The sequence below is a fragment of the Arvicanthis niloticus genome, chromosome 3, assembly GCF_011762505.2.
Source record: "Arvicanthis niloticus isolate mArvNil1 chromosome 3, mArvNil1.pat.X, whole genome shotgun sequence".
Taxonomy (NCBI): Eukaryota; Metazoa; Chordata; class Mammalia; order Rodentia; family Muridae; genus Arvicanthis; species Arvicanthis niloticus.
Genome location: NC_047660.1, coordinates 64,271,604 through 64,298,478, shown reverse-complemented (window position 1 = coordinate 64,298,478; position 26,875 = coordinate 64,271,604). Strand labels below are relative to the sequence as shown.

Below are 26,875 nucleotides of genomic sequence, written 5' to 3'. Positions count from 1 at the left end.
TTCCTTTTCTGTTTCTTCTGCTCAAGCCACGCGTTGGTTCCCCATCTCTTCTGACTGCATCTGATTGGCCTTTCCTTCCTCCTTATTTCATTCTCTGTCCTCCCCCACCTGCTGTTTTTGCTATTGGTAACCAACCTCTCATCCTCAGCACAGGGCCCATGGTTGCCTAACTCAGTGGTCAGGACACAGAGAGAGAGAGAGCTGTTGAACAGGAGTCTGGCCATGCACACGTGTATCTATGAGTGTGGTTGAGGGGAGAGTCAGACCAGAGCTGGACCAGGTTCAAAGAGATGTCTTCAAATCCCATCATCTATCGGACTCGCATTCCTAAGCCTACCCTCAGCATCCCAGCTGTGGCAGAATATCTAGGGAACTAGCTTTGCTTAGCAAGAGCAGACTCTTTTTTCTGCCCCTAGGCCCTCCAGTGATTTAGTTCCCCCTCCTTCCAAAATCTGGTCCCTCTGTTGTCGGCTTTCTCTTGAGATGACTTGCCATACATAGGACCAGACTCTATCTTCCAGCTGCTGCAGAGGTAAAGAGCCTTGCAAATGGAAATCACGGCAGGAAAAATGAAGGAGAAGAAATAAATACCATAGACCAGGGGTTGGGTCCTGGGAGGATGGGGAGGAAGAAAGGTGTCTAAGGTTGCTGTCCTCCTGGCTAAGTGGAAGGGGCAAGGGCCACTGTGGATAGCTGTGTTTGGAATGCCATGTGACTACATCTGTCATCTTGTATCCTCTCAGAGAGCTGCCTGAGACGGGGTCTAAGGGGACATTACCACATATGCTGAGGGGGTCACACCTCTGTATGGGTCAATGACTGAAAAGTCATTGGTCAGTTAGTTCTTCACGCCAGGCCTTTTGTGGCCCAGCTCTGCATATTAGCAGTGTCGGATACTGATTAGCACTGGCACAGAGGTGTGTGGTAGATGGACTCAGCGCTCCAGGTGAGTTCAGAGGCGTCTCTAAATCCTGTTTCAACCTGACAGGCACTGGGCCTGGGGAAGTCACTTCTTGCTTTGTTTGGCTGGAGGAAGATCTATGAGCCAGTGCTGTATACCAGGAAGGCTCCAAACTTCACAGGGTCCTGGGGAGCAGCCTTTGCTGCTTCCCCTCCTTCTTCCAAGGCCCACCTCCCTGCCCTAGAGCCCAGGGACTGAGGTCAGTGAAGAAGAGTCTAGAGGCAGGATTTTGGCTTTAAGGAAAATTGCTTTATTTTGCTTCTGCCTAAGGGGCTGTTTCAAAGGCTCCAGGTCTGAGGGTTTCACGAACACCTTTAGGGTTGGGTAGCACACGATCTACTCCTCATTCAGGCCCTTTTGAAATAAAAACAAAGTCCAAATTAGCTCTGAGGAGGCCAGCATTGTGGGGACAGCACATAGAAACTGAAGTTGAGACTAGGGCACCTGGTAGGTGGAGACCCTTGTGTGACCCTTGCAGGGCCCTGTGACCCTCTGTAGGCGGGGATATGTTTCTAGGGGTCAGTGTGGAAGGAGAAAGTTCTAGAAATAAGGGCTCTTGAGTAGGCTGGAGGGAAGCTGCCTCTGTGTGATCAATGTAGCCCTTGGGATATTCTTACATGCTTGAGTTTCAAGGATAGAAGCCAGAATGAGGTGGGAAGTAGACATGGTAGCTGGAGGAAACTGGATCTAATGGGTGTGTATAAATTGGGGCCCTATAGGTTTCTGACTCCTCTTGATCTGGGGTTCCCAGAATCACTGCAAATGAAGTTACAGAGAACTTTAGATATCACTGGGAACTCAATCAACCTTAGCCTTTGGGGCTTTGTGGTTCAGCTAGGGACTAAATGAAACAGTGCTGTCTGAGGGAACAGAGGACTATTGCCTGCTGTGGGGGTTGATAGGTGAGGTCCAGGGGAGGAACCCACCTTGGCACCAATGTCACGGCTTTTGGCCCGCAGCTTGTTGACCTGGGACTCGGCGATGTCCGCCCTCTCCTCTGCCTCATCCAGCTCGTGCTGCACCTTGCGGAACTTGGACAGGTTGGTGTTGGCCTGCTCCTCCTATGAGTGGATAATGGGAAGAGGTAAGAAGGGTGGGTCTCTTAGCCTTCAGGTCTAGGGGGGCTGGTACCCAACCTGGGTACAACCCTGGCTTCAACCCCGGCAGGGTCACTCACCGCCTCCTCAGCCTGGCGCTTGTAGGCCTTCACCTTCAGCTGCAGCTTGTCCACCAGGTCCTGCAGCCGCAGTAGGTTCTTCCTGTCTTCCTCTGTCTGGAGGTCAGAGGAAGGAAGGAGGTAAGAGTGCATGGACTTAGGGGACAGCCCCCACCCTGGCTTCTCTTGTCTTCTTCACTCCAAATGCTACATTCTGAGTCAATGCTTGCTCTCTGGTCCTCATAGAATATTTGAATTTGCTTATAATTTCTTACTCAAGGAGCACCTGTTTTTGAGACATGGACTCTTTATGCAGCCAAGGCTAGTCTCAAACACATGACTCTCCTGCCTCAGCTTCCTGAGTATTGGGACCACAGGCATGCACCACCAAGCTCACTTGGAATGGGAGTATTTTAAATAACTCTATAAAAAGAGAACCCAATAGTGGAATGCCTGAAAGTGCAGTGACTTATGTACACTGTCCTAGGGAGCAGGATTCTGAAGGCCCTGGAACACCACGGAGCATAAACCCACTGGCTCTGGGCCCAGCATGTACTGGGAGTGACTCTGGGGTCATGAGCATGATGGCATTTCCTGGGCTGCGATGGGCTGACACGAACTTGATCTAGGCTAAGGACAAAGTGTGCTTAGAAGGCGAAGCCTGCTAGACAGAAAGAGAAACACACTCTAATGGAACACTATGCAAAGCTGGGTTTATGCGGCCCTGGGTACCTGAAACGTTTTGAGACTTATGTGAATGGCTTTGGTGTTTTTGGTAGCAGGACTGGCTATAAATTTTCTGCTGGAAAGGGGCATTGCTGCTTGAAGCTGTGCCTGTCTGGAGCACATCTCTGGCGAATGGGCTGAGGGTACATATCAAGGTGGAACACACAGGCTATGAAGCTCAATCATGGTCCTCTTGGGCAGGGGACAAGAGTCCATGACTGCGCAGAGTGGAAGGACACCCAGGGGCTGCCCACCAACTCTGTCTAGGGAAAGGTCTCAGCATCTCTCTATTCCCCTTGGTTGCTTGTCACTGTGGCTCTAGGCCATTGTATAAGGGCCGTGATTACAGTACTGCCCAACCTGGTAGGTGAGCTCCTTGATGCGCCGCTCGCTCTTCCTCATGCCCTTCACTGACTCTGCATTGCGCTTCTGCTCAGCCTCCAGCTCATTCTCCAGCTCCCGAACCCGGGCCTCCAGTTTCTGCAGCTGCTTCTTGCCACCCTTGAGGGCGATCTGCTCTGCCTCGTCCAGCCGGTGCTGCAGGTCCTTGATGGTCTGCTCCATGTTCTTCTTCATGCGCTCCAGGTGGGCGCTGGTGTCCTGCTCTTTCTTCAGCTCCTCAGCCATCATGGCGGCCTGTGCACGGGAGGGGAGGGCATGTGGGCTGCTCAGGTCCTCATGGGCTCACTGCCCAGGCTAGGGAGATGCTGGTCTGGAGTGGGTAGGCAGGGGAGGGGACTCACATCTGTGATGGCCTTCTTGGCCTTCTCCTCTGCATTCCTACACTCCTGAACTGCCTCCTCCACCTCTGTCTGGAGCTGGGATAGGTCTGCATCCATCTTCTTCTTCTGGTTGATGAGGCTGGTGTTCTGGGAAGAGAGTGACAGAGGAAAAACTCTGGGCATTTCTGAGGGGCTCTTTCCCCTGTTGGTCATCTGCTGAGCTCAGGAATTTACGGGTACCCCCTCACCTGTGAGTGCAGCAGCTGCACCCGCTCGCTGGTCTCAATCAGCTCCTGCTCTGCCAGCTTCCGAGACCGCTCTGTCTGTTCCACCACAGCCCGCAGCTCCTCCAGCTCTGCCTGCAGCAGGTTGTTGCGTCGCTCCACGATGGCGATGTTCTCCTTCAGGTCGTCATTGGCACGGACGGCATCATCCAGCTGGATTTGAGTGTCCTGAGGATCAGAAAAATTAGTGTAAGCTAGACAGGCAGCTGTGGTACCTTCATGAAGCTGTCCCACAGGATTGGATGTGGGTGGAAAGTCCACTGTGTTTGCTTAGGGTTGGCCTGTCAGCTATCTCTACAATGATGGCATAACAAGAGAGAGCCAGTGTCTCTACCATCTAATTAGCCTTTATAGAAGCCACCTTTTCCCTGGGTGAGGTGACCTCCTGTTTCCAGAAGTCTCCGAGTACCTTTAGCAAACTCTGGAGGCTCTTCACTTGTTTCTGGGCCTCCGCAGCCATGCGGTTGGCATGACTGAGCTGGATCTCCATCTCATTGAGGTCACCCTCCATCTTCTTCTTCACCCGCAGGGCCTCATTGCGGCTGCGAGTCTCCGCATCCAGGGAGGTCTGCAGGGAGTCCACCACCCGCAGGTGGTTGCGCTTGGCCTGCTCCATCTCCTCATCTTTCTCTGCTAGCTTCCTTTCGATCTCTGCCTTGATCTGGTTGAACTCCAGCTGGGCTCGAAGGATCTTGCCCTCCTCATGCTCCAGGGAGGCCTGGAAAGGATGTGGGGAAAAGGTTTTGCAGGCATATAGTCAGAGACCAGGGCAGAAGCAAGGGTCTGTCCAAAAACTATGATACAGAGAACATTTGGGAATGGTATACATGACTCAGTAAGAAACGCAGAGGAAGAAAATGAGAGTGTGTGCACAAGATAAATGAAAGCAAGCTGAAGAGAAGGGGGTGCAGACTCCCAGGAGGGAGGAGGGAGCCAGCTTTGAAGACAAAGAGGAAAATGAAAAGTGTTGCCAAGGAAACGGAGGCAATCAAGCACAGAGTGAAAAAAACACACACACACAGGCAGGCAGAGGTGGAAAGAGGGAAGAGCTGAAATAGGAGCCTCTCTAAGGTACAGGAAATAAAATGTTTCATGAAGGAACTTGAGTGACCTTGAACCCATCTGACATTGACAAATGTTTGCTGGGTGAGTGCTATGTCCAGCACCATCCTAGACCCTGGCAATGGACCAATGAGGAGGAATTCTGGCAAGGGGAAGATAGGAGCAGGGACCAAAGTCTCGATCGGGTCCCTACCTAGCCCTGTTCCCTCCTGCATGCCCACCTCAGCCTCCTCCAGGGCCGACTGCAGCTCCAGCTTCTCAGCCTCCAGCTGTTTACGGATCTTCTCCAGCTCATGGATGCTTTTCCCAGTGGAGCCCAGCTGTTCAGTCAGGTCTGAGATCTCCTCTGTGGAGGCACACAGTGACTCCGTCAGGAATTTCTGTGGTCTCAACAGGGGAGGGGTGTGCTTCTTTGTCTGGACTGCTGTTAGGGCCCTCAAGGATAGAGGCATGGCCCTTCCCCTTCCCTGCAGCCCTCCCCTGTCCCTCAGCTCGCCCACCCTGGAGGTTCTTGTTCTCCCGCTTGAAGGTCTCCAGGTGCTCCAGAGACTCCTCATAGGCATTCTTGAGCTTGAAGAGCTCTGTGCTCAGGGAGCGCGCCTCCTTCTGGGAAGACTCCAGCTCTGACTGGGACTCCTCATACTTCTGCTTCCACTCAGCCAGGATCTGTAGGCAGGAGCACACTGTGTCCAGAGCTGCCCTAGGCCCTCTCCTGACTCAGCCCTCCTCCCCCGCCTCCAAGGAGCAGGACCCCACCACCAGCATGCTCGGTGTCTGCAGCCCCACTGAGAGCCTACCTTGTCAAAGTTCCTCTGCTTCTTGTCCAGGGCGGCGGCGGCGGCATTGGAGCGCTCCACGTCCACCATCAGGTCCTCGATCTCGTTCTGCAGCCTGTGCTTGGTCTTCTCCAGTGAGGAGCACTTGGCGTTGACGGCCTCCACTGCCTCCTCTGCATCCTGAAGCCTCTGAGCCAGCTTCTTCCTGCAGCAGGGGAAGTGGGGAGGGTGGCCGGGAAGAGAGGGATGGGAAGAATGGAGGAAGTAGGTTTGGACAAGAAGAAAACACGTGACTTTCAAAAGACTATCCGTGACTATCTAGAAGCATTCAGAAAAGCCTGAGGTCAGGCTTCAGAGGTTGGGCGCTTGGCAGGCAAATCTCAGTAGCAGAGCGTGAAGACATAGCACCTGTGAGGACCATGAGCCTGATCCTTCTTGGCTGCATCAGCCCCATTCCTTACAGCACCGTACCCCAGGTGGGAGCACTCAGCCCTCAGACAAACCTTTTGTTCGTCTTATATTCGGATGAGAAACATAACGCGAGCAAAAAGCTTCCCTGAGAGGAGCAGGAGGTGGGGGTACCTAAGAGTCCCCTATGTGTGGGCTGCAGAAGAGCCTCAGCCAGGGCTGGCTACCCAGGACTCACTTGGCCTCCTCTAGCTCCTCCGTCCTCTGTATGGCGTCCGTCTCATACTTGGTCCTCCACTGGGCCACCTCTGAGTTGGCCTTGGACAGGACACGCTGGAGCTCAGCCTTGGCCTCTGTCTCCTCCTCATACTGTTCTCGCAACAGGTCACAATCATGCCGGGCTGACTGCAGTGCATGGGCCAGGGCGTTCTTGGCCTGGGAAGAGGTGGGCATCAAGGAAGTCGGTCAGCTTTTTCCATAAGGTCACCTCTGCTGTCCCTTTACTCTAGCTGCAACGTGCTCCCTTGGCCACAGCTACCTCCAACTCTCCAGTGAACCTGGTGTGGTTTGCTGAGCAAGAATGACCCTAAATGATAAAGAGGTGCTGCCCTGTTTACAAAGTTCTGTGCCCACTGCCTAATGCTCCTTGCAACAGATCTGATCACCCAGTGCATTTACAGCTGCAAACAGAGACAGCAGGAAGTTGTCCTTAAAATTGCCACACTGTAAGAGGTAGGTTAGTACTAAGCTTGGGGTTTGTGGGGCGGAGTTGCGGTGTCCTGAAGTCAACCATGGGAATCATTTCAAACACTGTCTACCATAGTTTTGTTTTTTTGTTTTTTCCATTTTTGAGACAAAGTCCACTGAGACCTAAGGATCACCAACTTGACTGGGCTGGCTACCAGTCAGTCTCAGAGTTCTTCCTGTCTAGTGATAATTTTAGAATTTTGGTTTCTTTAAAAAATACAGTAATATAAGAACTCAAACTCGAGGCCCCTAATCAGCAAGCAACAGTGTAACAATAATGTCGTTCCCTTTATCCAGGAATCTCTTTTCTTTCCTCTCTATCCTTTTTTTTCCTCCTTATTCAGTGTTAGGGTATTGAAAGGGTGGAAGAAAAGGGGTGGAGAAGGGTAGAAGGAAACGAATCCACAGAGTGGTAAAGGCAAGCTGCATGCCTGTCTCTGCCATCTTCATGCTGAGATTCCAAGTGCTGGAGACTGAACTCAGTTTGGAACCCAAACACCTTCATGCTCCTGCAGCACGCACTTTCCAGACTGAGCTATCTCCCCAGCCATAGCCCCGTGAGGTTTAAGAACTCATGGGTCTTATCTCTTTACCATGAACTCAGTACTGTGCTTGGGATAGGCTCCGCCTTTCTTTCCCAGGCTTCAGATTCTCTCATAATCCTAGGACCCTTTTGTGTAGTCCCTGCACCCCGTATCTGCACCCAAGAAGGCCAAAACCCCCATCTCCTTAGGACAGCAGCTCTCAACCAACCTAATTAAAGGTTGCCACCTTTAATATAGTTCCTCACGTTGTGAACTCACATAAAATTATTTTTATTGCTACTTCATAACTATAATTTACTACTGTTATAGATCTTAATGTAAACGTCTGATATGCATATTTATTATGCAACCCCAAAAAGGTTGCAACCCAAAGGTTGAGTATTGCTGCCTTAGATAATTTCCTTTCTGCCTCTTTACCCTTCCACCCTCAACCCCTTGCACAGCAGTAGGAGGGCAAAGGGCCTCTCTCAGCCCGGAAAACAGATTTTAAAAGATACTTAAGTGAAGGCTGGGTTATTACTTCCTTCTTTCAGTTTGTAGAGAATTGTGAACCAGACAGGCCTCACTCTTAGAGAATAAAGAGGTCCAGATTCGAGGCCAATTGGTACATTCTATGCTCGGGTCAGGCACGGAGTCCAAGCCTTACCTTGACCTCCTCCTCCAGCTGCCTCTTGAGGTCCTCCAGCTGCTGGGTATATGTGAGCTTGCCTCGGGTCAGCTGAGAGATCAGAGCCTCCTTCTCATCCAGCTGTCGGGACAGCTCCCCTGGGGAGTCACCAAGGTACCTTCAGTCCCTCTCTACCCTCAACCATGCCCCTAACCCTTAGTCTCCCTTCTGTGGAGAGGCTGTGGGCATGTGAGGAGCATGAACACCCAAGGCCAGGATGGCTCAGGAGGTAGGGGCTCATGGAGCTCCAGCCCAGGGCTCACCATTTTCTGTCTGCAGCTTGGCCCGCTGGCTGGTGAGGTCATTGACAGAACGCTGTGTCTCCTCAGCCTTGCTCCGGTGCTCATTCATCTGGTCTTCCAAGGTCCGGCACATCTTCTCCAGGTTAGCCTGAGAGAGGAAGGAGTTACAGAGTAGGTGAGGGAAGGAACGAAAACAAAGTAAGGATTGCAATTAAAGAGAAAACCATGGAAGTTAAGGGGGCAACCAGATGAGCTGTCAAGGAAGGAAAAGGATCGACACCGGAAGCAGATGGAGGGGATTAGAGGAGAGAGCTGCTGGAGGGCCCACCTTGGCCTTGATGATCTGCTCCATGTTGGAGGTGACATCATCCAGCTCCAGCTTGAACTCACTCTTCTCTTTCTCCAGCTTCTGCTTCACCCGCTGTAGGTTGTCTATCTGCTCGCCCAGCTCGGCCACACTGTCTGCATGCTTCTTGCGCAGGGCCGCGGCCGTGGCCTCATGCTGCAGCGTGGCCTCCTCCAGGTCCCGCCTCATCTTCTGGAACTCGGCCTCGCGCTTCTTGTTCATCTCTATCTGCACGGATGTGGCTCCGCCGGCCTCCTCCAGCCTCTCACTGATCTCCTCCAGCTCCCGGGACAGGTCTGAGCGCAGCTTCTCCACCTTGGCCCTGGCTGTGCGCTCGGCCTCCAGCTCCTCCTCCAGCTCCTCGATGCGAGCCTAGTCAGGGGCACAGGGGTTCAGACCTGCTGACCTGCTTCCTGGATCCCTCCATTGAGGCCCGGCCCTGGGACTCTAAAAGACCCCTGGCCTATGAGAACAGCAAGTAAGTTTGCTGTATTACTGGAGAGGTGGACACAGAAGGCATTGGGGAAGGTGTCTTGCACAGCCCAGTCAGTTTTCCTTTAGGCTCGAGCATTGCACATTCTCTTTATTAGAAGGAAGCAGATCCCTTAGAGAAGGACAAGAAAGCCAATCTGTGTCTCATGGGTTTTGCAGGCAGTTTAGTGGGGGGAGAGTAGCAAAAATGTAACTGAGGAAACCACACTTGTTTGATAAAATAGCTGAAGACCTAATTCAATGCCTACTACAGAGGAAAGAACCATCGAGGCTGAAGGGACCTCAAAAGCCACCAGGTGACATGGAGACTAAGAGGTCTGCCATGAAGTTTTATGATCTCTTGACTAGACAGACTTTTAGACAAGAAATCAGGAGTTCTGCCGTCTAGACCTTCCTAACCCCCCCCCCCCCGTCTCTTCCTGTGTCTTCCTTGGATCATATAAGCCCCAACTGGGGACTCCCCATAGGAAGCCTTGTTCATTTTCTCTCCTTTCGAGGGCACACAGCTCTGTGATGCAGGAGTAGCATACTCCTAGCCTTACCTGAAGCTCTTTGAGCTTCTTCTGCAGCTGGCTGCCCAGAGCCTGCTCATCCTCTATCCTGGCATTGAGTGCATTTAACTCAAAGTCCTTCCTGCAGGGAAGAAAGGAGGGGGGTGGGTAGCAGGCCAGGTAGGCACCTGGAGAATTCACCAGAGACTGGAGACTAAAACCAATAAAGTGCAGGCAAAAAAATAATTCCAAGAGTGATTAGGATGCCCAAAGGGTAACACCTGCTGTCGGGGTCAAGTCCAGGAAGAATGTAATGAAAAGCCCTGAGTGGGGTAGCAGACTGGGGGACTGTGGGGCCTTCCTCTCTTTTTTAAATTAATTAATTAACTAATTACTTAATTAAATGTATGAGCATACACTGTCAATGTCCTCAGACACACCAGAAGAGGACATTGGATCCCATTACAGATGGTTGTGAGCCACCATGTGGTTGCTGGGAATTGAACTCAGGACCTCTGAAAGGGCAGTCAGTGCTCATAACCGCTTGAGCTGTCTCTCCAGCTTTCCCCTCTTATCCCAAGTTTTCTCCTCTGTGAAGTAATGAGACTATTGCAAAGGCCTTTTTCTTTCTTTCATTCTCTTTGGTGCTGGTGGTCTTTAACTTGTCACTGTTGGCTTAGGCATTTCATGAAGATGGCTTCTCATACCTAGATCATGTGCCTTGATCAGGCTCACTTCCCTCTCCACCCCTTAACCTTTCTGAGCCTTAGCCGTCTCTTTGGTAAAGTAGAGTGAGAGACACCATCTTTGTAAAGATTCTGAGAGGCTGCTGCGGAGAGCAGTTGAGAGCACTGCTCTTCCAGAAGAAGCAAGATCAGTTCTCAGCATTCATGCCATGCAGCGCACAACTGCCTGATGGGCCAGCTCCAGGGGGTCTGGTGCTCTCTTCTGACTTCTGTGAGCAGTGCGCACACGTGTGTGTGTGTGTGTGTGTGTGTGTGCGCACACACACACAATTAAAAATAAAATATAAAATATAAAAATATAAAATATAAAAAAAGAAGTTTGAAAAACTATTAAGACCATATGTAATTAATTCATTCATTCACTCAACAAACTCTGCCTAGGGAAGTGTGGAGACTCCTATGCAAATATGAGTTGAAGTACTATAAGATCCTTCCAAGTCCAGTCAGAGTGTAATGAAAGGGCTTTCTGTTACATTCTTACTGGACTTGACCCCGACAGCAGGTGTTACCCTTTGGGCATCCTAAACCACTCTTGGAAGTATATCAGATTTTGAAATACCAAAATATGTTTTTGCAGCTCACTATTCACCAAGTCTGTGTGCGCACCTTTGGGAAGGACTTACAATAATAATAATAAAAAAAATGGGACTAGAATATACCTAGAAAAAAGAAATAACCTAACCCCTTCAGTTTTTGAACAGCAGAGCAATTCCTTTGAAATTATGTGCAGCCTTCCTTCCTATCTGACCAAGGGCTCACAAAGAAAGCAAGCTTTTATTTTCACTTCTCCCAAAGGCCTCGCAGGGACAAGGGGCTTGAGAGATGGAAGTGAGACTCCTTACTAGGGAGGACCATGGGACCTGATGTTTGGGTTAGGGAGCCTTTGCTCCTAGTTTGAGCATTCAGTGTCTTTAGGATGGCCCTTGCTTGGGTCAGCCTGTACTGTGGAGAGCTGAGCTGGGCTGGATAAAGGGCGTGGCAGTGTGGAACACGGTACTGAGCTGGGCTGGATAAAGGGCAGTGTGGAACACGGTACTGAGCTGGGCTGGATAAAGGGCGTGGCAGTATGGAACACGGTACTTTTTGAGTCGCTCATCCAGCTGCTGCTTGTCATTCTCCAGATCCATGATGCTCTCCTGTGTCAGCTTCAGGTCACCCTCCAGCTTCCGCTTGGCTCTCTCCAGGTCCATGCGCACCTTCTTCTCCTGCTCCAGGGATCCCTCCAGCTGGCAGAGAGAAGAGCCAACGATGAACCACAAGGTAGGACATCCTGACCTGAGTTTTGTTCATCTATATTTTGGAAATCCTTAGAGAATCCAGGACTTTGGGCACTTCTCTAGAAAGGAACAATGTTTCCAGGGAACCACGAGAATGTCTAGACTGAAAGGTTTGCTCAACAGATTATTTTGTGAATGAATGAATGAATGAATGAATGTGGGATAAGATTCCAAAACCTTAATCATTCATTCAGCATCCTGTAAGTACCTACGGGTTCCAGGCTCTGTGCAGGGTACTGGAGACACAAAACTGAGTAAACTCAAGTGCCCATCTGAGGGGAGCTCTTAGTCCTGCGACTGAGACAGATACTGAGTTATTAGAGCAGAATGGTAATGGAGTAGTTAATGGACATAGACACATTTGAGGGAACAGTGGTCATTCGGAACCAGACTCTGCAAAGATCCTCCTCAAAGAGTCTAACAATTTATCAAAGAGATATAGTGTTCTTATGAGGTAATCCTCTAAGAGCTAATCTCTAAGACAGTCCTCTAAGATCAAAGAGCTATGTGGGTTTAAATTTTCAACTTTAACAAAAAGCTAGCTTAGACCGGACATTGTGGCTCATGCCTTAAATCCCAGCACTCAGGAGGCAGAGGCAGGAGTATCTCTGTGGGTTTGAGGCCAGCATCATCAACCGTGTGATTATCAGGACAACCAGGGCTACGCAGAGAAACTCTGTCCCGAAAACACAAAAACAAACCAAAACAAACCAAAGCAAAAAAGCTATCCCTGTTCTTGATCATAACAGTGAGATTAGACACATTTTTTTGAAGTCGATAATCCTCATGCTTTCATGCTTTCTACCCCCTAGTTTTATTCTGGGAAGATGTCAATAGACAAAAGACTTTCCAGTGCCCCAACACCCCCACCCAAACACACCCATTCACACATACCTCTCAACACAGAAGGACACGCTACATCTAACCCATTATGCCCAGTCTGCTTACATCATCCACTTGCTGCTCCAGCTTGACCTTGGCCTTGGTCAGAGTGTTGACTTTGTCTTCCTCAGCCTGCAGGTCATCCAGGGCCTGCTGATGGGCCTCTTGCAGAGCTTTCTTCTCCTTTGTCAGCTTGACAATGATCTCATCCAAACCAGCCATCTCCTCTGTCAGATTTTTCACCTGACAAACACAAATCCCACATTCCCTTTAAGTCAAAGGACACTGTCCTGGGGACATCTAGAGGAACCTCCATGCTATCATAGGGAACATACTGTGCTTTCTTTGGGACCTGAGGGAGCCGGCCTCACCTTGTTCTCCGTTGCGTGCTTTTCCTTCTCCACCTTGGCCAGCGTCAGCTCCAGGTCATCGATGTCCCTCTTGAGCTCTGAGCACTCATCCTCCAGCTTGCGCTTCTTGGCAGTGAGCTCAGCATTCATCTCCTCCTCGTCCTCCAGCCTCTCGGTCATCTCCTTCACCTTGGCCTCCAGCTGGATCTTGTTCTTGATGAGCTGGTCACAACGCTCCTCTGCATCTGCCAAGTTGTCTTGTTCCTGGGAGCAAGGAACAGAAAGGGAGGCTGGTCAGAGGGGATGGGCCCTTGTCCTCACAGGTGGAGGGGAGAGGGACCTCGGCTTCTTGTCGTCTGAGAAGAGCCTCAGGAGGCTAAGGAGGCAGGTTAGGATGGGAGCGCTAGGGAGAGAGCAGTGGGGGGAACTCAAAGCCTTTTCCTCTAGTCTCCTAGCTTTAAGGAATTGCATTGGCTGATGTTACACTCTGTGAATTTTAACCTATGAGACAGGCAGGCGGCTCCTGTCTAAAACGAAGAAATTTAGGCTCAAACATTACTTATAGTTTCCCCTAGGATTCCCCCCCCCTCGTGTGTGTGTGTGTGTGTGTGTGTGTGTGTGTGTGTGTGCGCGCGTGCTCTCATGTGCACGCACACATGTATATTTTTGAGACAGGTTCTCTTACAGCCCAGGGTGGCCTTGCACTCACTCTTTAACCAATGCTAACCTTGAATTCTTGATTCTCTTGCTTCCACTTCCCAAGTGCTGGGATAACAGGGGTGTGTCACCATATATGCCTAAGCCTGTGTATTTAAAAGGAGATTCTTTTTTTTTTTTTTTTTTTTTATCTTTTCTCCTTCTGAGGAGGTCTTTGAAAGTGTGCTACCAGAATCCTCAGCCTGTGAGTGACAAGATTGTACATTCCTAGGTAGAGAGAGGTGTGGGATTGTGAGGCGCATGACCAAAGCCGGGGGAGGAGCTAACAATGGCTATGCGTCCTCACCGCCTGCACTTGGAGCTGCAGGTCGTTCTTCTCCTGCAGCAGGGACACCATCTTCTCCTCCAGCTCCTTGCGACGAGCCTCAGACTTCTCTAGTGCTTCTTTGACTCGCCCAAACTCCTCCTTCATGTTGGCCATCTCCTTCTCTGTCTCTGCACTCTTCAGCAGCGGCTTGATCTTGAAGTAGAGCTTCATCCATGGCCAATTCTTGACCCCCATGAAGGCCCGAATGTTCCACTGGATAATGAGCAGGGAGTCTCTGCAGGCACAGTGAGAAGAGTGGCGTGGAGCTTCCCCTGTTCCTTCCCATCTGAGGCCCTTATTCCTAGATAAATCCCCCTTTCCTTCATTTATCTCACCCTCTCTGAGGGCTTCAAAAGCTAAGGACCAGCTTGTGTTCCTAAGATCCCCTCCTAATGATTTCTTCCTGCTGGGCTCACTGAAGTCTTTCTCTTGACATTGTCACTGGATTAGCCTGAACCTCAGGAGGGCTAGGGGTCTCCTTCATCAGGAGGGCTAGGGGGTCTCCTTCATCAGGAGGGCTAGGGGTCTCCTTCATCAGGAGGGCTAGGGGTCTCCTTCATCAGGAGGGCTAGGGGGTCTCCTTCATCAGGAGGGCTAGGGGTCTCCTTCATCAGGAGGGCTAGGGGTCTCCTTCATCAGGAGGGCTAGGGGTCTCCTTCATCAGGAGGGCTAGGGGGTCTCCTTCATCAGGAGGGCTAGGGTCTCCTTCATCAGGAGGGCTAGGGGTCTCCTTCATCAGGAGGGCTAGGGGTCTCCTTCATCAGGAGGGCTAGGGGTCTCCTTCATCAGGAGGGCTAGGGGGTCTCCTTCATCAGGAGGGCTAGGGGTCTCCTTCATCAGGAGGGCTAGGGGTCTCCTTCATCAGGAGGGCTAGGGGTCTCCTTCATCAGGAGGGCTAGGGGGTCTCCTTCATCAGGAGGGCTAGGGGTCTCCTTCATCAGGAGGGCTAGGGGTCTCCTTCATCAGGAGGGCTAGGGGTCTCCTTCATCAGGAGGGCTAGGGGTCTCCTACATCAGGAGGGCTAGGGGTCTCCTTCATCAGGAGGGCTAGGGGTCTCCTTCATCAGGAGGGCTAGGGGTCTCCTTCATCAGGAGGGCTAGGGGGTCTCCTTCATCAGGAGGGCTAGGGGTCTCCTTCATCAGGAGGGCTAGGGGTCTCCTTCATCAGGAGGGCTAGGGGGTCTCCTTCATCAGGAGGGCTAGGGTCTCCTTCATCAGGAGGGCTAGGGGTCTCCTTCATCAGGAGGGCTAGGGGTCTCCTTCATCAGGAGGGCTAGGGGGTCTCCTTCATCAGGAGGGCTAGGGGTCTCCTTCATCAGGAGGGCTAGGGGTCTCCTTCATCAGGAGGGCTAGGGGGTCTCCTTCATCAGGAGGGCTAGGGTCTCCTTCATCAGGAGGGCTAGGGGTCTCCTTCATCAGGAGGGCTAGGGGTCTCCATCATCAGGAGGGCTAGGGGTCTCCTTCATCAGGAGGGCTAGGGGTCTCCTTCATCAGGAGGGCTAGGGTCCTTTAAGATATCTCACCTGCGCTCCAGCAGCTTCTTGAACTCCATCCTGGAAAGCACGCCTCGGGACTGGGCCTGGATTCTGGTGATGATGCGGCTCAGCCTCTCATCCCGCATCTCCTCCAGGAGTCCTAGCAGCCCCGCCTTGAAGAACACCTGCAGAGAAGACAAGTGTTAGGCATGAGTAGGATTCGGTGTGAGGGGGAAGTGGTGGGCATTTGGGGGCAACTGAGGGAAGAATTAGGAGGAGGATGCCGTTGGCAGCTGGAAATGGGGTGGGAAAGTGGTTCTGGGAGCAGAAAGCTAGCACGTGGTTTAGAGATAGCCTTGAAGATGACTGGTAAGAGGTGGGAGGGAAAGATGTAGAACCAAAGGAAAAGAGATATCTTTAACTAATTTGTCTCTTTCTCTTCCTCACCTTGGTGTGACCAAACTTGTATTGGTTGTGGTCAATGTCCAGGGAGCCCAGCAGCTTCTCCGCCCCTTTCCTGCTATCAATGAATTGCCCCTCAGGGATGGCTGCTGGGTTCAGGATGCGGTACCTTGGGAGGGAAGTTCTCAGAGTCATTTGCATTCTGTGTGGCTCTGCTCTGCCTATAGAATTCCAGGGCCACCATAGATGCCCCCACTCCCACAAAGGGAGCCAACCCCTGGCTCCCTGAGCCCTGGGGAACCCCTTACCTCTGCCGGAAGTCCCCATAAAGAATGCGGTTGGGGAAGCCCTTCCTGCAGATGCGGATGCCCTCCAGCACGCCATTGCATCGCAGCTGGTGCATGACCAGGGGGTTGTCCATCACCCCTGGGGCAGCAGGGAGGAGAGAGTGGGGAGAGTGTTGGACTAACTCCATCCTCTGGCTTCTCACCCAGACCCTGGCACATATTATCTGCTTACTTCAGTGAGTCAGTCAACCAACACCAATTCTCCATTTGTTTCATTTCCCCCCTTAGCCACATGTCTAATAGCAATCAAAATATTCTTTCATCTATTACTTTATATAACTTATACTTATTATCATGGGTGGTTTCAAGACAGACGTATCTCTTATTCTATGTGAATGGACTAAGAAATTGAATGCCATGCAGATCTCTGACCTCACTGAAATCTGAGCCAGGCTCTGAACCTGGGTCTCCTGATATTTTGTTTCCAGTGTTTAAAAACAGATAGACATTCTTTAGCTGTCTCATTAATGCCTGGAAGTCACTTATGAGGTGGTTTCCATAGAAGCGCCTCACATATTACTCTGAGGTACACTCCCAACACAGGGTAACGCTCGGAGGGATGGTCCGGGAGAAGAGTGTGACTTGGAAACCACCATGACTTGGAGATTACTCAAGGTCCCATCTCTGAGACAGTGCCTGTTCAAGGTGGGATAGCGCAAGTCTGTGGGCTCACCTGGAGACTTAGTCTCGTTGGGGATGATGCAGCGTACAAAGTGGGGATGTGTGGAGCGCAAGTTTGTCATAAGTTTGTTTAGATTTTCCTGTGGTAGAAGAAGAGGAAGAAATAAAGAGCAAGGAAGGAGAAAGAGGAAACGAAGAGGAGGGAAAAAAGAAGAGAGTATGGAATTGAGGAGACACAAGGATGCTGGAGAAGACACAGGTGAAGGGAGAGGCTGGTCAGGGTGAGAAGTGAAGAGAGGTGAGATGAGGCTGGGAGATGAAGAAAGACAAGAGCATGGAAGGAGCCAAGGTTGAACCCAGAAAAACTGGTGTTATGAGGAGCTGGGGATCTAGGACACAAGGAGCTGAGACCAAGGCACCAGAATGAATGGGGAGCCATGGTAGATTGGGGCTGAGCACACACTCACCCTGTGCAGAGCGGACACGGTCTGAAAGGATGAGCCTTTCTTTGCCTTGCCTTTGCCCTTGTCCACAGCTGTGGGAAGGGAAGCCAAGGAAAGGGTAATTAGTGGGCACATAAAGAGGCAAGGAGTAGCGGGTAGAGACCTATAGCCTCTCCTCACATTCTTTCCTGGCCACCAGACAAGAGTTTTCAATATGGCGGCTCCAGTGTCTCCACCCAGGTCTATCTCACTGAGTCTGTTCTGTACACCTCGGGGTGTACTGTGAAAGGGAAATGATGAAATTTTGCTATCGATATGCCTCAGAACTATGGCATAAACTTTGGAGTGCTAATGCCCTGGGATACTTACGTGCATCAGCTCCAGCATAGTTGGCAAATAGATTGCTGAGCAGCTTGAGGGAGGACTTTTGGTACAAACCCACCACCGTCTCGTTGAGTGGGTCCTTGTTCTTCTGTAACCAGCCCAGGATATTGTAGTCCACGGTGCCAGCATAGTGGATCAGAGAGAAGTGGGCTTCCTGCTTCCCCTTGACATTGCGAGGCTTCTGGAAGTTGTTGGACTTGCCCAGGTGGTTGTCATACAGCTTGGCCTTGAAGGTCATGTCTGTGGCCTTGGGGAACATGCACTCCTCCTCCAGGATGGACATGATGCCCATGGGCTGAGAGTGTAAGGAGAGAACTGTTGAGTATGCTTCACTTGAGCTATTTGTCTGTATGTCAGTATTTACTTAGACATGCACGTAGGTTATGAAGAGACCAGGCTCTGCTCGCGGATAGCAGCTGTCTACAATTTGACACCTGACAAGCAAGCTTTCCACAGATGGGGATTTTTGTTGATGTCAGAGGGACTTTTTTTTTTTTTTTTTTTTTTATCAAATCTGAGTTTGTGGCTGCTTCTGATGTCTCTATCACAGTCTGCCATCCAGATCCCTGTGATGCTGAGTTTAAAAATAGGTACACTAGCTAGGTGGTGATGGCACATGCCTTTAATCCCAGCACTCAGGAGGTAGAGGCAGGCGGATCTCTGAGTTTGAGGCCATCGTGAACTAGATAGCCAGTTCCAGGACAGCCTAGGCTACACAGAGAAACCTTGTCTTGAAAAATCAAAAATAAAACAAAAAAACCACTCTTATAACACCCCCATACCACTGTCTCATTTCCTGATCTTTGGATGTGTGTAACCCAGAGCCAGAGGTGGGGAAGACCAGCTTCTAGATGCCCATCCTTCACGTGGCCAGTCTCAAGCCCCTGGAAACAGAGCTATCAGCACTCTGTCATGGATATTCTGAACAACACAGAACTCTGAAAAATAGAGTCCCACTTCTGATACTTAGATTGAACTCCTCAGAAAGCAGGTGAGCCATCACTTTATCTGGAATTCTGAAGTGTCCGTGTAAGGTGTAGGGGGAAGGCTCAGGTGGTGGAGGCAGGGCTTACCTTCTCAATGAGGTCGATGCAGGCCTGCAGGTCCATGCCGAAGTCGATGAAGGTCCACTCTATACCTTCCTTCTTGTACTCCTCCTGCTCCAGCACGAACATGTGGTGGTTGAAGAACTGCTGCAGCTTCTCATTGGTGAAGTTGATGCACAGCTGCTCAAAGCTGTTGAACTGCAGGGTGAGGCAGCCAGTCAGGCAGGCCGACTGAGGGTCTGAGTGGCCAGCGGGGTGGGTCAGCCTTGGACTGTGCCACACACCTGCCCAAGCCCGGCACAGACATGGCTGGTCCCCTCCCAGGTCATGGCAGGGACAGCGATTGGCTCTAACCAGTCCCCCCATGCTTGGCCCATGACTGGCCCTCCACACATGACTGAAGGTCTGAGTGGGTGGGTGAGGAACAAGTGGTGTCCCAGGCCAGGGCTCGCAGACTCACATCGAAGATCTCAAAGCCGGCGATGTCCAGGACACCTATGAAGTACTGGCGTGGCTGCTTGGTCTCCAGGGTTGCATTGATGCGTGTCACCATCCAGTTGAACATCTTCTCGTACACTGACTTGGCCAGTGCCCCAGTGGCATATGCCACCTGCAGGGTAAGAGGGAAATCCAGATGAGACACACTCTTGGGAAGGATGAATTTGAAAGCTTATATTCCACCATGCTGTGACCTCTCCACCATTCATTTATCATCCAAAGACAACCCACCTGCTGGACATTCTGCCCCTTGGTGACATATTCGTTGCCCACTTTGACTCTAGGATGGCACAGCCCCTTAAGCAGGTCAGCTGAGTTCAGCCCCATGAGGTAGGCTGATTTGTCAGCCTCTGGAAGGAAATGGCAGGTAGCAAAGTTATTACAGGGATACACATTCCGCAGACATGGCCCTCAGTGACTCCACGGCTTTCTTGCTTCTCACCTTCAGTGCCGTCTGGCTCCGCCTGCTCCTCCCTCTGCTTCTGTTTGAACTTCATGTTTCCAAAGTGCATGATGGCGCCTGTCAGCTTGTAGATGGAGTTCTTCTCTTCTGGAGTGAAGCCCAGCACGTCAAAGGCACTCTGTAAGCAGCCCCCATATCAGTGAATCCCAGAAAAGGAAGTGTTACCAGTTAATGAGACCCACATACACTGGAGAGAGAACTTGAATTTGTCTCCCTATTCCCTGTAAAGTATGAGATTCCCACAAGCAGAGAGGGACTCCAAACCAGAGACAAGCAATAGAAGATCGGGTCCTGCCTTATCACCGTCCACTGTCAATGGTCATAGCTGTTCTCTGTAGCTGCTGTGGGCTGCCCGCCTATGTTCCCAGTCCTTTCCCTGCCTAAGTTTTTATACCCGTGTGTATCTCTCCTCTACCCAACAGCTCACTTCAGCCCCCAAGATCTCTAGGGCTCTCCTTCCTGTTTCCCGAGTGGTGTGATTTTATTTTCTACCTTTCCTGTCTCTGTCCACGGTTCTCAGCACACTCTGGTTTGACAACACCAAAGACTGGCTACTCTCTTGCTTCAGAACATGTGTCTTAGCATACCCTGTTCTCAGGGTGCATGGGGCTCGTGCTGCTTTAAAAATCAGATACCCAGTGTCTTGGCTGTGTTCCTAAGCTGGCACCATGTGCCACCACTAAGCGCCTGCCCCGCGGTTGGGTGCTTACACACTTACATCGGTGGCCATGAGCTCTTCAGAGTCATCAATGGAGGCCACAGTCGTCTCTCCTTGGGAGATGAATGCATAATCGTAGGGGTTGTTGGTGATCAGCAGCATGTCTGAGGTGGAAGGAATGCGGTTTGGATGTGCACGACCCCTGGCTATCCTGGGGGCTGCTGGCTATAGCAAACGGGCTAAGGGAACGGCTCAGATAGGGCTAGACTTGACCCCCAAGATTGAATCTAACATATCACAGGACCCAACCTTAAGCAGAGAGGACCAGGTTGCCATGGAAATAGCTGGTCTCAGTTTGACTCACCTAGAAGCTCAGGCTTTTTATTAGACAGGATTTGGTAGAAAATGTGATAATCTCTTTCTGCTTTCAGCTGGAAAATAACCCTGGATTTTTCCAGAAGGTCTGTGAACAGGCAGATAGAAGGAGAGGAATGAGAGGTTAGAATGTAGCTACAAAGAGGGAAAGGGACGGGGACCATGGAAGCAAAGTACAGAGGGAGAGACCAGTGTATGGATGCAGAGGTCACACATGAAGGTGGAGGCAGAGACCCAGACGGAAAGAAAGCATCTTAGAGAGAAACTTTCACTGATAGTAGAGGAAACATGCACTGATAGTAGAGGAAGAGCCAGAGAAAGCCTCAGGCAGAGAGGCAGATGTAGAGACAGAAAGAAGAAATGCATACTATGGGAAGAGATTAAGATTAAGCCGTAGAACCAGGGTGGGCTCCGCCTAAATAAACCCTGGCAAATTCGTGGAACTTACAGGTCTCTATGTCTGCAGATGCCAACTTTCCTGTTGCCCCAAAATGGATTCGAATGAATTTCCCCTGAAGAGATGCATAGGAGAGAGTAGCAATGAGCCTGGGAAAGGCTCCCATTTGAGGCCAGCCTTCAGCCAGCACAAGTCCCAAGTGCAAGGTAGAGTATCACTCACAAATCGAGAGGAGTTGTCATTCCGAACTGTCTTGGCGTTGCCAAAGGCCTCCAGAGCAGGGTTGGCTTGGATGATTTGATCTTCCAGGGTGCCCTGAAAGGGTCAAGAAGGATGGGAAGTGAAGGCTTCCTACTCTTTTTCTGTAATGCAGGCCCTTAGGTGACAGCAGGCCTACCTTGCCTGGGGTCTGGTCCTTCTTGCTGCGGTCCCCAATGGCAGCAATAACAGCAAAATATTGGATGACCCTCTTAGTGTTGACAGTCTTCCCAGCTCCAGATTCTCCGCTGTTGTGACAAACAAAGGCTTAATAGGCAGTAAAAACACTGGTTAAGACCAGCAAGCCTCAAGGGAGGGGAGAGCATCTATTCCAGTGGAGAGGAGGCACTCTGATCAGGAAGTTGTTAGAGACTGGCACATAGGATCAGGTTAGTCAACAGGAAGATGGTGCCACAGACGACAAGGCGTCACGTCAATCAGAGGAGAGGGCTGTTTGGGAAGAGTAGGTGGAGAGGAGAGAAAAGGTTCTGAAGAGAAAGATAAGGAAAATGAAGAAGGATGATACATGGGCTTTTCCAAATGAGCTCATGCATGAATGAAGAGTTAGAGGAAAGTGGGAGAGGATGCAAGAGGAGAAAACGAGAGAAAGACGGGAAGGGAGAGAGGCACAAAGGAAGGAGTTAGCACAAAGATCAGAGGAAGAGATGGGTATGTGGGTGGAGGACCATAGGTGCATGCAAAGGAGTCTGGGTACTCCCCAGGGGATTCTGAGATCAAGGATTCTGGAGCTATGCTCACGTGATGAGGATGGACTGGTTCTCCCGATCTGGAAGAGAGAGGAGGAGAGGCAATGGGTTGAGGGATGAGAGTCCAGGTGAGGATTCAGGTTGAGAGGACCCAGGTCAGGGCACCAGGCTTACCTGTCAGCATGTACTGATAGGCGTTGTCAGAGATGGAGAAGATGTGAGGTGGGGCCTCGCTTCTCTTCTTGCCCCGGTAGGCAGCCACCACTTCTGCATTGTACACTGGCAGCCACTTATAGGGGTTGACGGTGACGCAGAAGAGGCCTGAGTAGGTCTGGGGGTAAGAAAGAGGAAGTTAGGGGTGGTTGTCAGGATTAGAGAAAGACCCCAGGAGATGAAGGAAACAAAAGGCGAAGCTCAGAATCGTTCTGATGTTATAACTGAGCCAAAAGAGCAGGGGCTGGTGTAGGGAGAGTGCCATGCTTCCAGGACACAGAGCAGGCAGGTGGGTGGCTTGTCTTCAGGAGACTGCTGTTGCCCAGGAAGCTCTAGGTTCTGGGGGATGGACTGGTGCTGTACTCACGTAGATCATCCAGGAAGCGTAGCGCTCCTTGAGATTGTACAGCACAGCTGGCTCGTGCAGGAAGGTCAGCATGGCCATGTCCTCGATCTTGTCGAACTTGGGCGGGTTCTGCTGCATCACCTGGTCCTCCTTCACAGTCACCGTCTGTAACAGCCAACATAGGCCCTCATGTATCTGCCCTGCTCCATCAACATGAAGGTGGTAGGGCAAGTTACGGAGTAGGGGAGATAGTGTAAGGCGCTAAGAAGGGACTGGAATTAGATGTTGGGAGTAAGGAGACTTTTGGGAGAGTTTGAACCCCCATCCTACCCCCAAAAACAGGAATCTTGGGGGTCCTCGGGTGTGCATGCATGTCCCCTCTCTGGGCACCCCAGGTGTAGGGTTCTCTTGAGTCCTCCATACCAGTACAGACACCTACCTTGCCATTCTCTGTCTCAGCGGTGACTTTGCCACCTTCTCGAGACACAATCTTGGCCTTGACAAACTCTTCTTTGTCATCGGGCACAAAAACATCTTTCTTGAGGTCAAAGGGCCTGGTCTGCGCCTCCAGCCTCTCCTTCTCAGACTTTCGCAGAAAGGGGGCTGCGGCCCCAAATGCAGCCATCTCTGCATCCGCCATGGCTGAGCCTGGGGTGAGGAGCAGCTGTTACCTACATGCCTCCCCCCATCTTGGGCTCTCCCCATCAGTGGCAGCTCCCAAATCTGGCACCATGCTCAGCACTCAGGAGCTTACCCTTCTTCAAGCTTACCCCTAAACCAGAGAGCAGCCTGGCAGCTGTGCCAGGCAAAGGGGACAGCTTTACTTTTGTTCAACTGGGGCACTCTTTGGGTGTGTCCTGAGCTTCTTGCAGAGACAGAAGTCTGTATCAATCTCTGACTGTCAACAGTCCCTGCCCCTCACTGGCCATGAGTATAGAGCTTCTGAAAATTGGCCCATTTTCTCCAAGCAGGCAGAGAGGAGCATGAGGGCCTTGGGCTGCTATGTTCAGTTTTCCCAGATCTCCCAACATCTGGACCTCAGCTTTTCTCACCTTGGATTCTCAAACGTGTCTAGTGATAAAGAGGTAGGCACAGGCCTGTAGGAGAACTGGAGAAAGAGAAGAGACTGTGTCAGGACAGGCTGCAGCCCAGCCTGGCTTCTGGCACCTCCCTCTTCTCTGGTTCTGTTCTTCAGCACATGGAAGTGATTAGCAGCGCTGGGCAGCCTTTCTGGTCACTGTCACCCTTCCTTTTCACACTATTTCCTTTCTCCCAAAGACTAACAACATTGGTGTCTCCAAGCCCCAGTGCTCCACCCTTAGGGGCTGCTCTGCCCTTACCTGTATCTGTCTGCCGAGGCTTCCTTTCTTTGAGCCACCTACAAAACAACAACGGTCACATTTGTCCAGACAATGCACTTTTACTGTTTTACTTGGTGGCTGCCCCTTGGATACGTGTGGAAGTCAAAGCTGAAGGCCTTACTTTTCTCAGAGCACAAGACAAGTAGAAGAGTCCAAACTTCAGACTCGAGTCTTATGATTCCAACTGCTCTCCCTCTGACTATCCTCGCACACCCCAGCATCCTCTGCACACGCTCTGATGAACATGCATGCCTGCTGTTTGCACACACACTTGACATGAACATAAATTTCTTCCATCCTCAGCATGCCTGCTCCACACAGTGTTCCTGTACAGCAGCCCAGCACATAGGCAGGCTCCTGTGGCTGCCTGTTCTTCAGCATACGAAGACCAGAGCCCCCACACCTGCGTGTCTGTGAGCTGCTGCTTCAGAGACTACACACAGGATCACACATATTGATATAATAATTCCTCCGTATACAGTCAGACACTTCCACAAACATGGACAGGTTCTAGTATTCACAGAGCTGGCTTCCTTAAAAATTATTCATCACCATTCTGTCCCTCTTCCCCCAGAATGCTTGTAACTAGGCATGATGTATCTTATATGATAAAATATATACTGGTCCTTACATTTAAGACATGTGTGCTTGTACTCGCAAATGCACGCTCGCACGCACTCACATGCTCACGTAGACACTGCTATTGCATTCTGGGCCATATACACATATAGATATCCACCCCCTTGGAACACTTGGACTCTCACATTCCTACAGCACAAGCATGCATATTTAGATCTGCACAGGAGTGTTCAATAATAACCTGGTACTACATGCCAGAAGCCCATTGTTCTAGAGGAATCACTTCCTGAACCTGGAGCCCCTTATCCCACAGGAAGGCCTCCAGCTCCCACTCCTACCTGAGGGTAGCAAGTAAAGAAACAGCAGGAGAATGCTCAGAGCCAGACCTGGTCTCAGGGGCTGTATATATGGGGCAGCAGGGTGCCCCATCCCCCACCTGCACCCAGTCCCTAGCCAGATTTAGAAAGGGCTGTTGTCACTAAAAGCATTTCCCCCGACTCCCCCCTCCTTCCCTTGTCCAAACAGTACTCCCCCCTCCTCCCCCAGCTAGGAAACAATTGGAAGTGGTCGTCATTGTTGTGGCATGGCATGTTCAGGGTCTGAGTTCCAGGGGGTGGGGCAGCTCAAAGTGAAGCAAAAATATCTCTTACATTCCATAGCTCACTAGCTAGTAAGCTGACCACGACCACCATGACCTCAAGCAGGCAGGGCCCTGGCTGGCCTACAAGAGGGCCCTGCTGACCCTGGCATTGCTGCCCCTTAGAAGCCTTGCTCCCAGTACTAGCCTGGCCCTATTTCCAGTATCCTCCCCACTCTCCTGGCTTGAGCCTTGCATCTGTCTGAGATGGGAAGGGGTTGGGTCACAGCAGCAGAGAGGGGCAGGGCAGAGCTGGGGGCATGGCCCTGGAATGGTGGTTGGATTGGAGCAGATAGAAGGTAGGTTCCTGTTAGGACCAGAGTTTAGACACAGGAACTCTGGCTCAGGCGCTGCTTGCCTTGGGCCAGCAGGCAATGTGTCTCTGGGATCATTGAGCTTCAGAGCCAGGCAGATCTTCAGTGATCCATTTAAGTGTTTTGCTTTATGGAGGTGGGGGTGTTTCCTCTAAGATTACACAGCTTCAGGGGAGCAAAAGTCAAAGTGGGGAACCTCAGCAGATAGGAAGTTGATCCCAGTTGCGGGGAGGAGGGCTAGGGATTCCAAGGAAGCAATGTTAAAGCTGTTTGTGGGGGAGGACCAGTTACTTAATGGTCCTGCTTTAAAGCCTTTCCTGTTCTAGCAATGCCCTGCAGATTTGAGAGGCACGAGGCCTGAGCCTCCCAGGGCTATAGATAATACAGCTACAGTTGCTTGGCCCACCTGGCCTCTGTCTAGACATGGATGCAATCTTTGTTCTTACTAGTGGAGAGAGGGACAGGCCAGGAAAGATCTTCCCTTTCCTTGTAGGCCCTGGAAGCAACGCTGGCACCCAGCCTCATTCTTGTTCTTCCAGCAGGGACTGTGGAAGCTTCACTGCTTGGTGTCTAGGCAACAGATTCGTGGTTTAGTTTGAAATCCCCTTTCTTCTCAAACACAGCTCTGAGCGCATGCAGATTAATCCAGTTGATTACATGTCAGTTTGAAAGAGAGAGGCAGGCCTGGGGGATGGGGTGCAGAGCAGGTACATTTTGAAGGTGGGGTAGGCTCTGCAGGGAAGGAAAATTCCAGGAAGGGCTTCTGTCTGATTTCTTGGTAACCAAAGCACAGGGTTAGGATGCTGGGGGGCGGGGGGAGAAGGGGGGAGACCAGAGACTGTAGGGGCTGCATCCCACTGCAGCTGCAGCTCTGCAGTCCTCAGGCATGCAGTTGCAGTTGCTGAAGAGCTGGTCTTACTGCTAACATGCCCAGCAGAACAAATTCTGGGGCTCTTTTCCAGACCCTGCCAGGTATTAACAGAGCAACCTCACTAGGAGAAACCTCCATGGCCAGAGGAAGGCAACAGCTCTTCTGTACTCTTCCAGCGTTTTCAACACAGGAAGGTGCCTTCCCGCCATGCTCAGGGATTGGGCTCAGGCACAGGTGCATGCAGTGAGATGGATAAAGAATGACCGGGACACAGAGGAGCCATTTTAAAGCCAGTGCCTTTGAGTGGGGCCAACCTGTTTGGCTGTGGGATTGGGTAGCCATCTCTACAGCTTAGTCACACACCCTCCCCCTCCTCTCAGGTTTGGAGGGCTTTGGTCTATAGGTGTTTTAGAGTATTGTTCTCAATGCCCCAAGGCAGAGTATAAAAGCCACTTTCATAGTTTTAAGTTCTCATATCCCAGATACTTGGTCTTCCTTCTGCTTGCTGCTCTGCTCCCCATCCTTTCCTATGTATTTATTGAGGGCCAGCTATGAGCTTGGCGCTGTTATAGTCAAT

General features: G+C 51.1%; 1 protein-coding gene and 1 long non-coding RNA gene across 2 annotated transcripts; one reads left to right on the top strand and one right to left on the bottom strand.

Moving 5' to 3' along the window:
* Positions 1-1,169: 1,169 nt before the first annotated feature.
* On the bottom strand, positions 1,170-24,911 carry LOC117705089 (myosin-7). The gene is made up of 41 exons (XM_034497425.2): positions 24,815-24,911; positions 23,877-23,914; positions 23,589-23,644; positions 22,976-23,184; positions 22,558-22,701; positions 22,152-22,308; positions 22,030-22,057; positions 21,410-21,518; positions 21,235-21,327; positions 21,064-21,127; positions 20,605-20,703; positions 20,301-20,404; positions 19,562-19,700; positions 19,351-19,469; positions 19,082-19,231; positions 18,649-18,819; positions 17,561-17,870; positions 17,216-17,283; positions 16,801-16,888; positions 16,089-16,206; positions 15,826-15,949; positions 15,427-15,563; positions 13,884-14,139; positions 12,902-13,144; positions 12,597-12,773; positions 11,452-11,597; positions 9,677-9,767; positions 8,625-9,014; positions 8,318-8,444; positions 8,034-8,152; positions 6,334-6,530; positions 5,709-5,892; positions 5,412-5,577; positions 5,133-5,257; positions 4,259-4,567; positions 3,814-4,017; positions 3,587-3,712; positions 3,204-3,479; positions 2,139-2,234; positions 1,888-2,022; positions 1,170-1,315 (listed from the first exon to the last, which is right to left on the bottom strand). The coding sequence occupies exons 4-41, from the start codon at positions 23,174-23,176 to the stop codon at positions 1,298-1,300; spliced, it is 5,808 nt and encodes a 1,935-aa protein (XP_034353316.1). The 5' UTR covers positions 23,177-23,184; positions 23,589-23,644; positions 23,877-23,914; positions 24,815-24,911; the 3' UTR covers positions 1,170-1,297.
* Positions 11,490-19,697, top strand: LOC117705090 (uncharacterized). The gene is made up of 3 exons (XR_013109360.1): positions 11,490-11,631; positions 18,398-18,566; positions 19,568-19,697. It is a non-coding gene; the product is annotated as an uncharacterized LOC117705090 (long non-coding RNA).
* Positions 24,912-26,875: the final 1,964 nt, after the last annotated feature.

What these genes read in the sequence shown, in the direction of transcription:
- LOC117705089 (XM_034497425.2), bottom strand. Translation starts at nt 23,176, where the DNA reads ATGGCGGATGCAGAGATGGCTGCATTTGGGGCCGCAGCCCCCTTTCTG. An exon ending in CTGAGACAGAGAATGGCAAG is followed by an intron (nt 22,702 to 22,975) that starts GTAGGTGTCTGT and finishes TGGCTGTTACAG; the next exon opens with ACGGTGACTGTGAAGGAGGA. An exon ending in TGCAGCTCCAAGTGCAGGCG is followed by an intron (nt 13,145 to 13,883) that starts GTGAGGACGCAT and finishes CCTTGCTCCCAG; the next exon opens with GAACAAGACAACTTGGCAGA.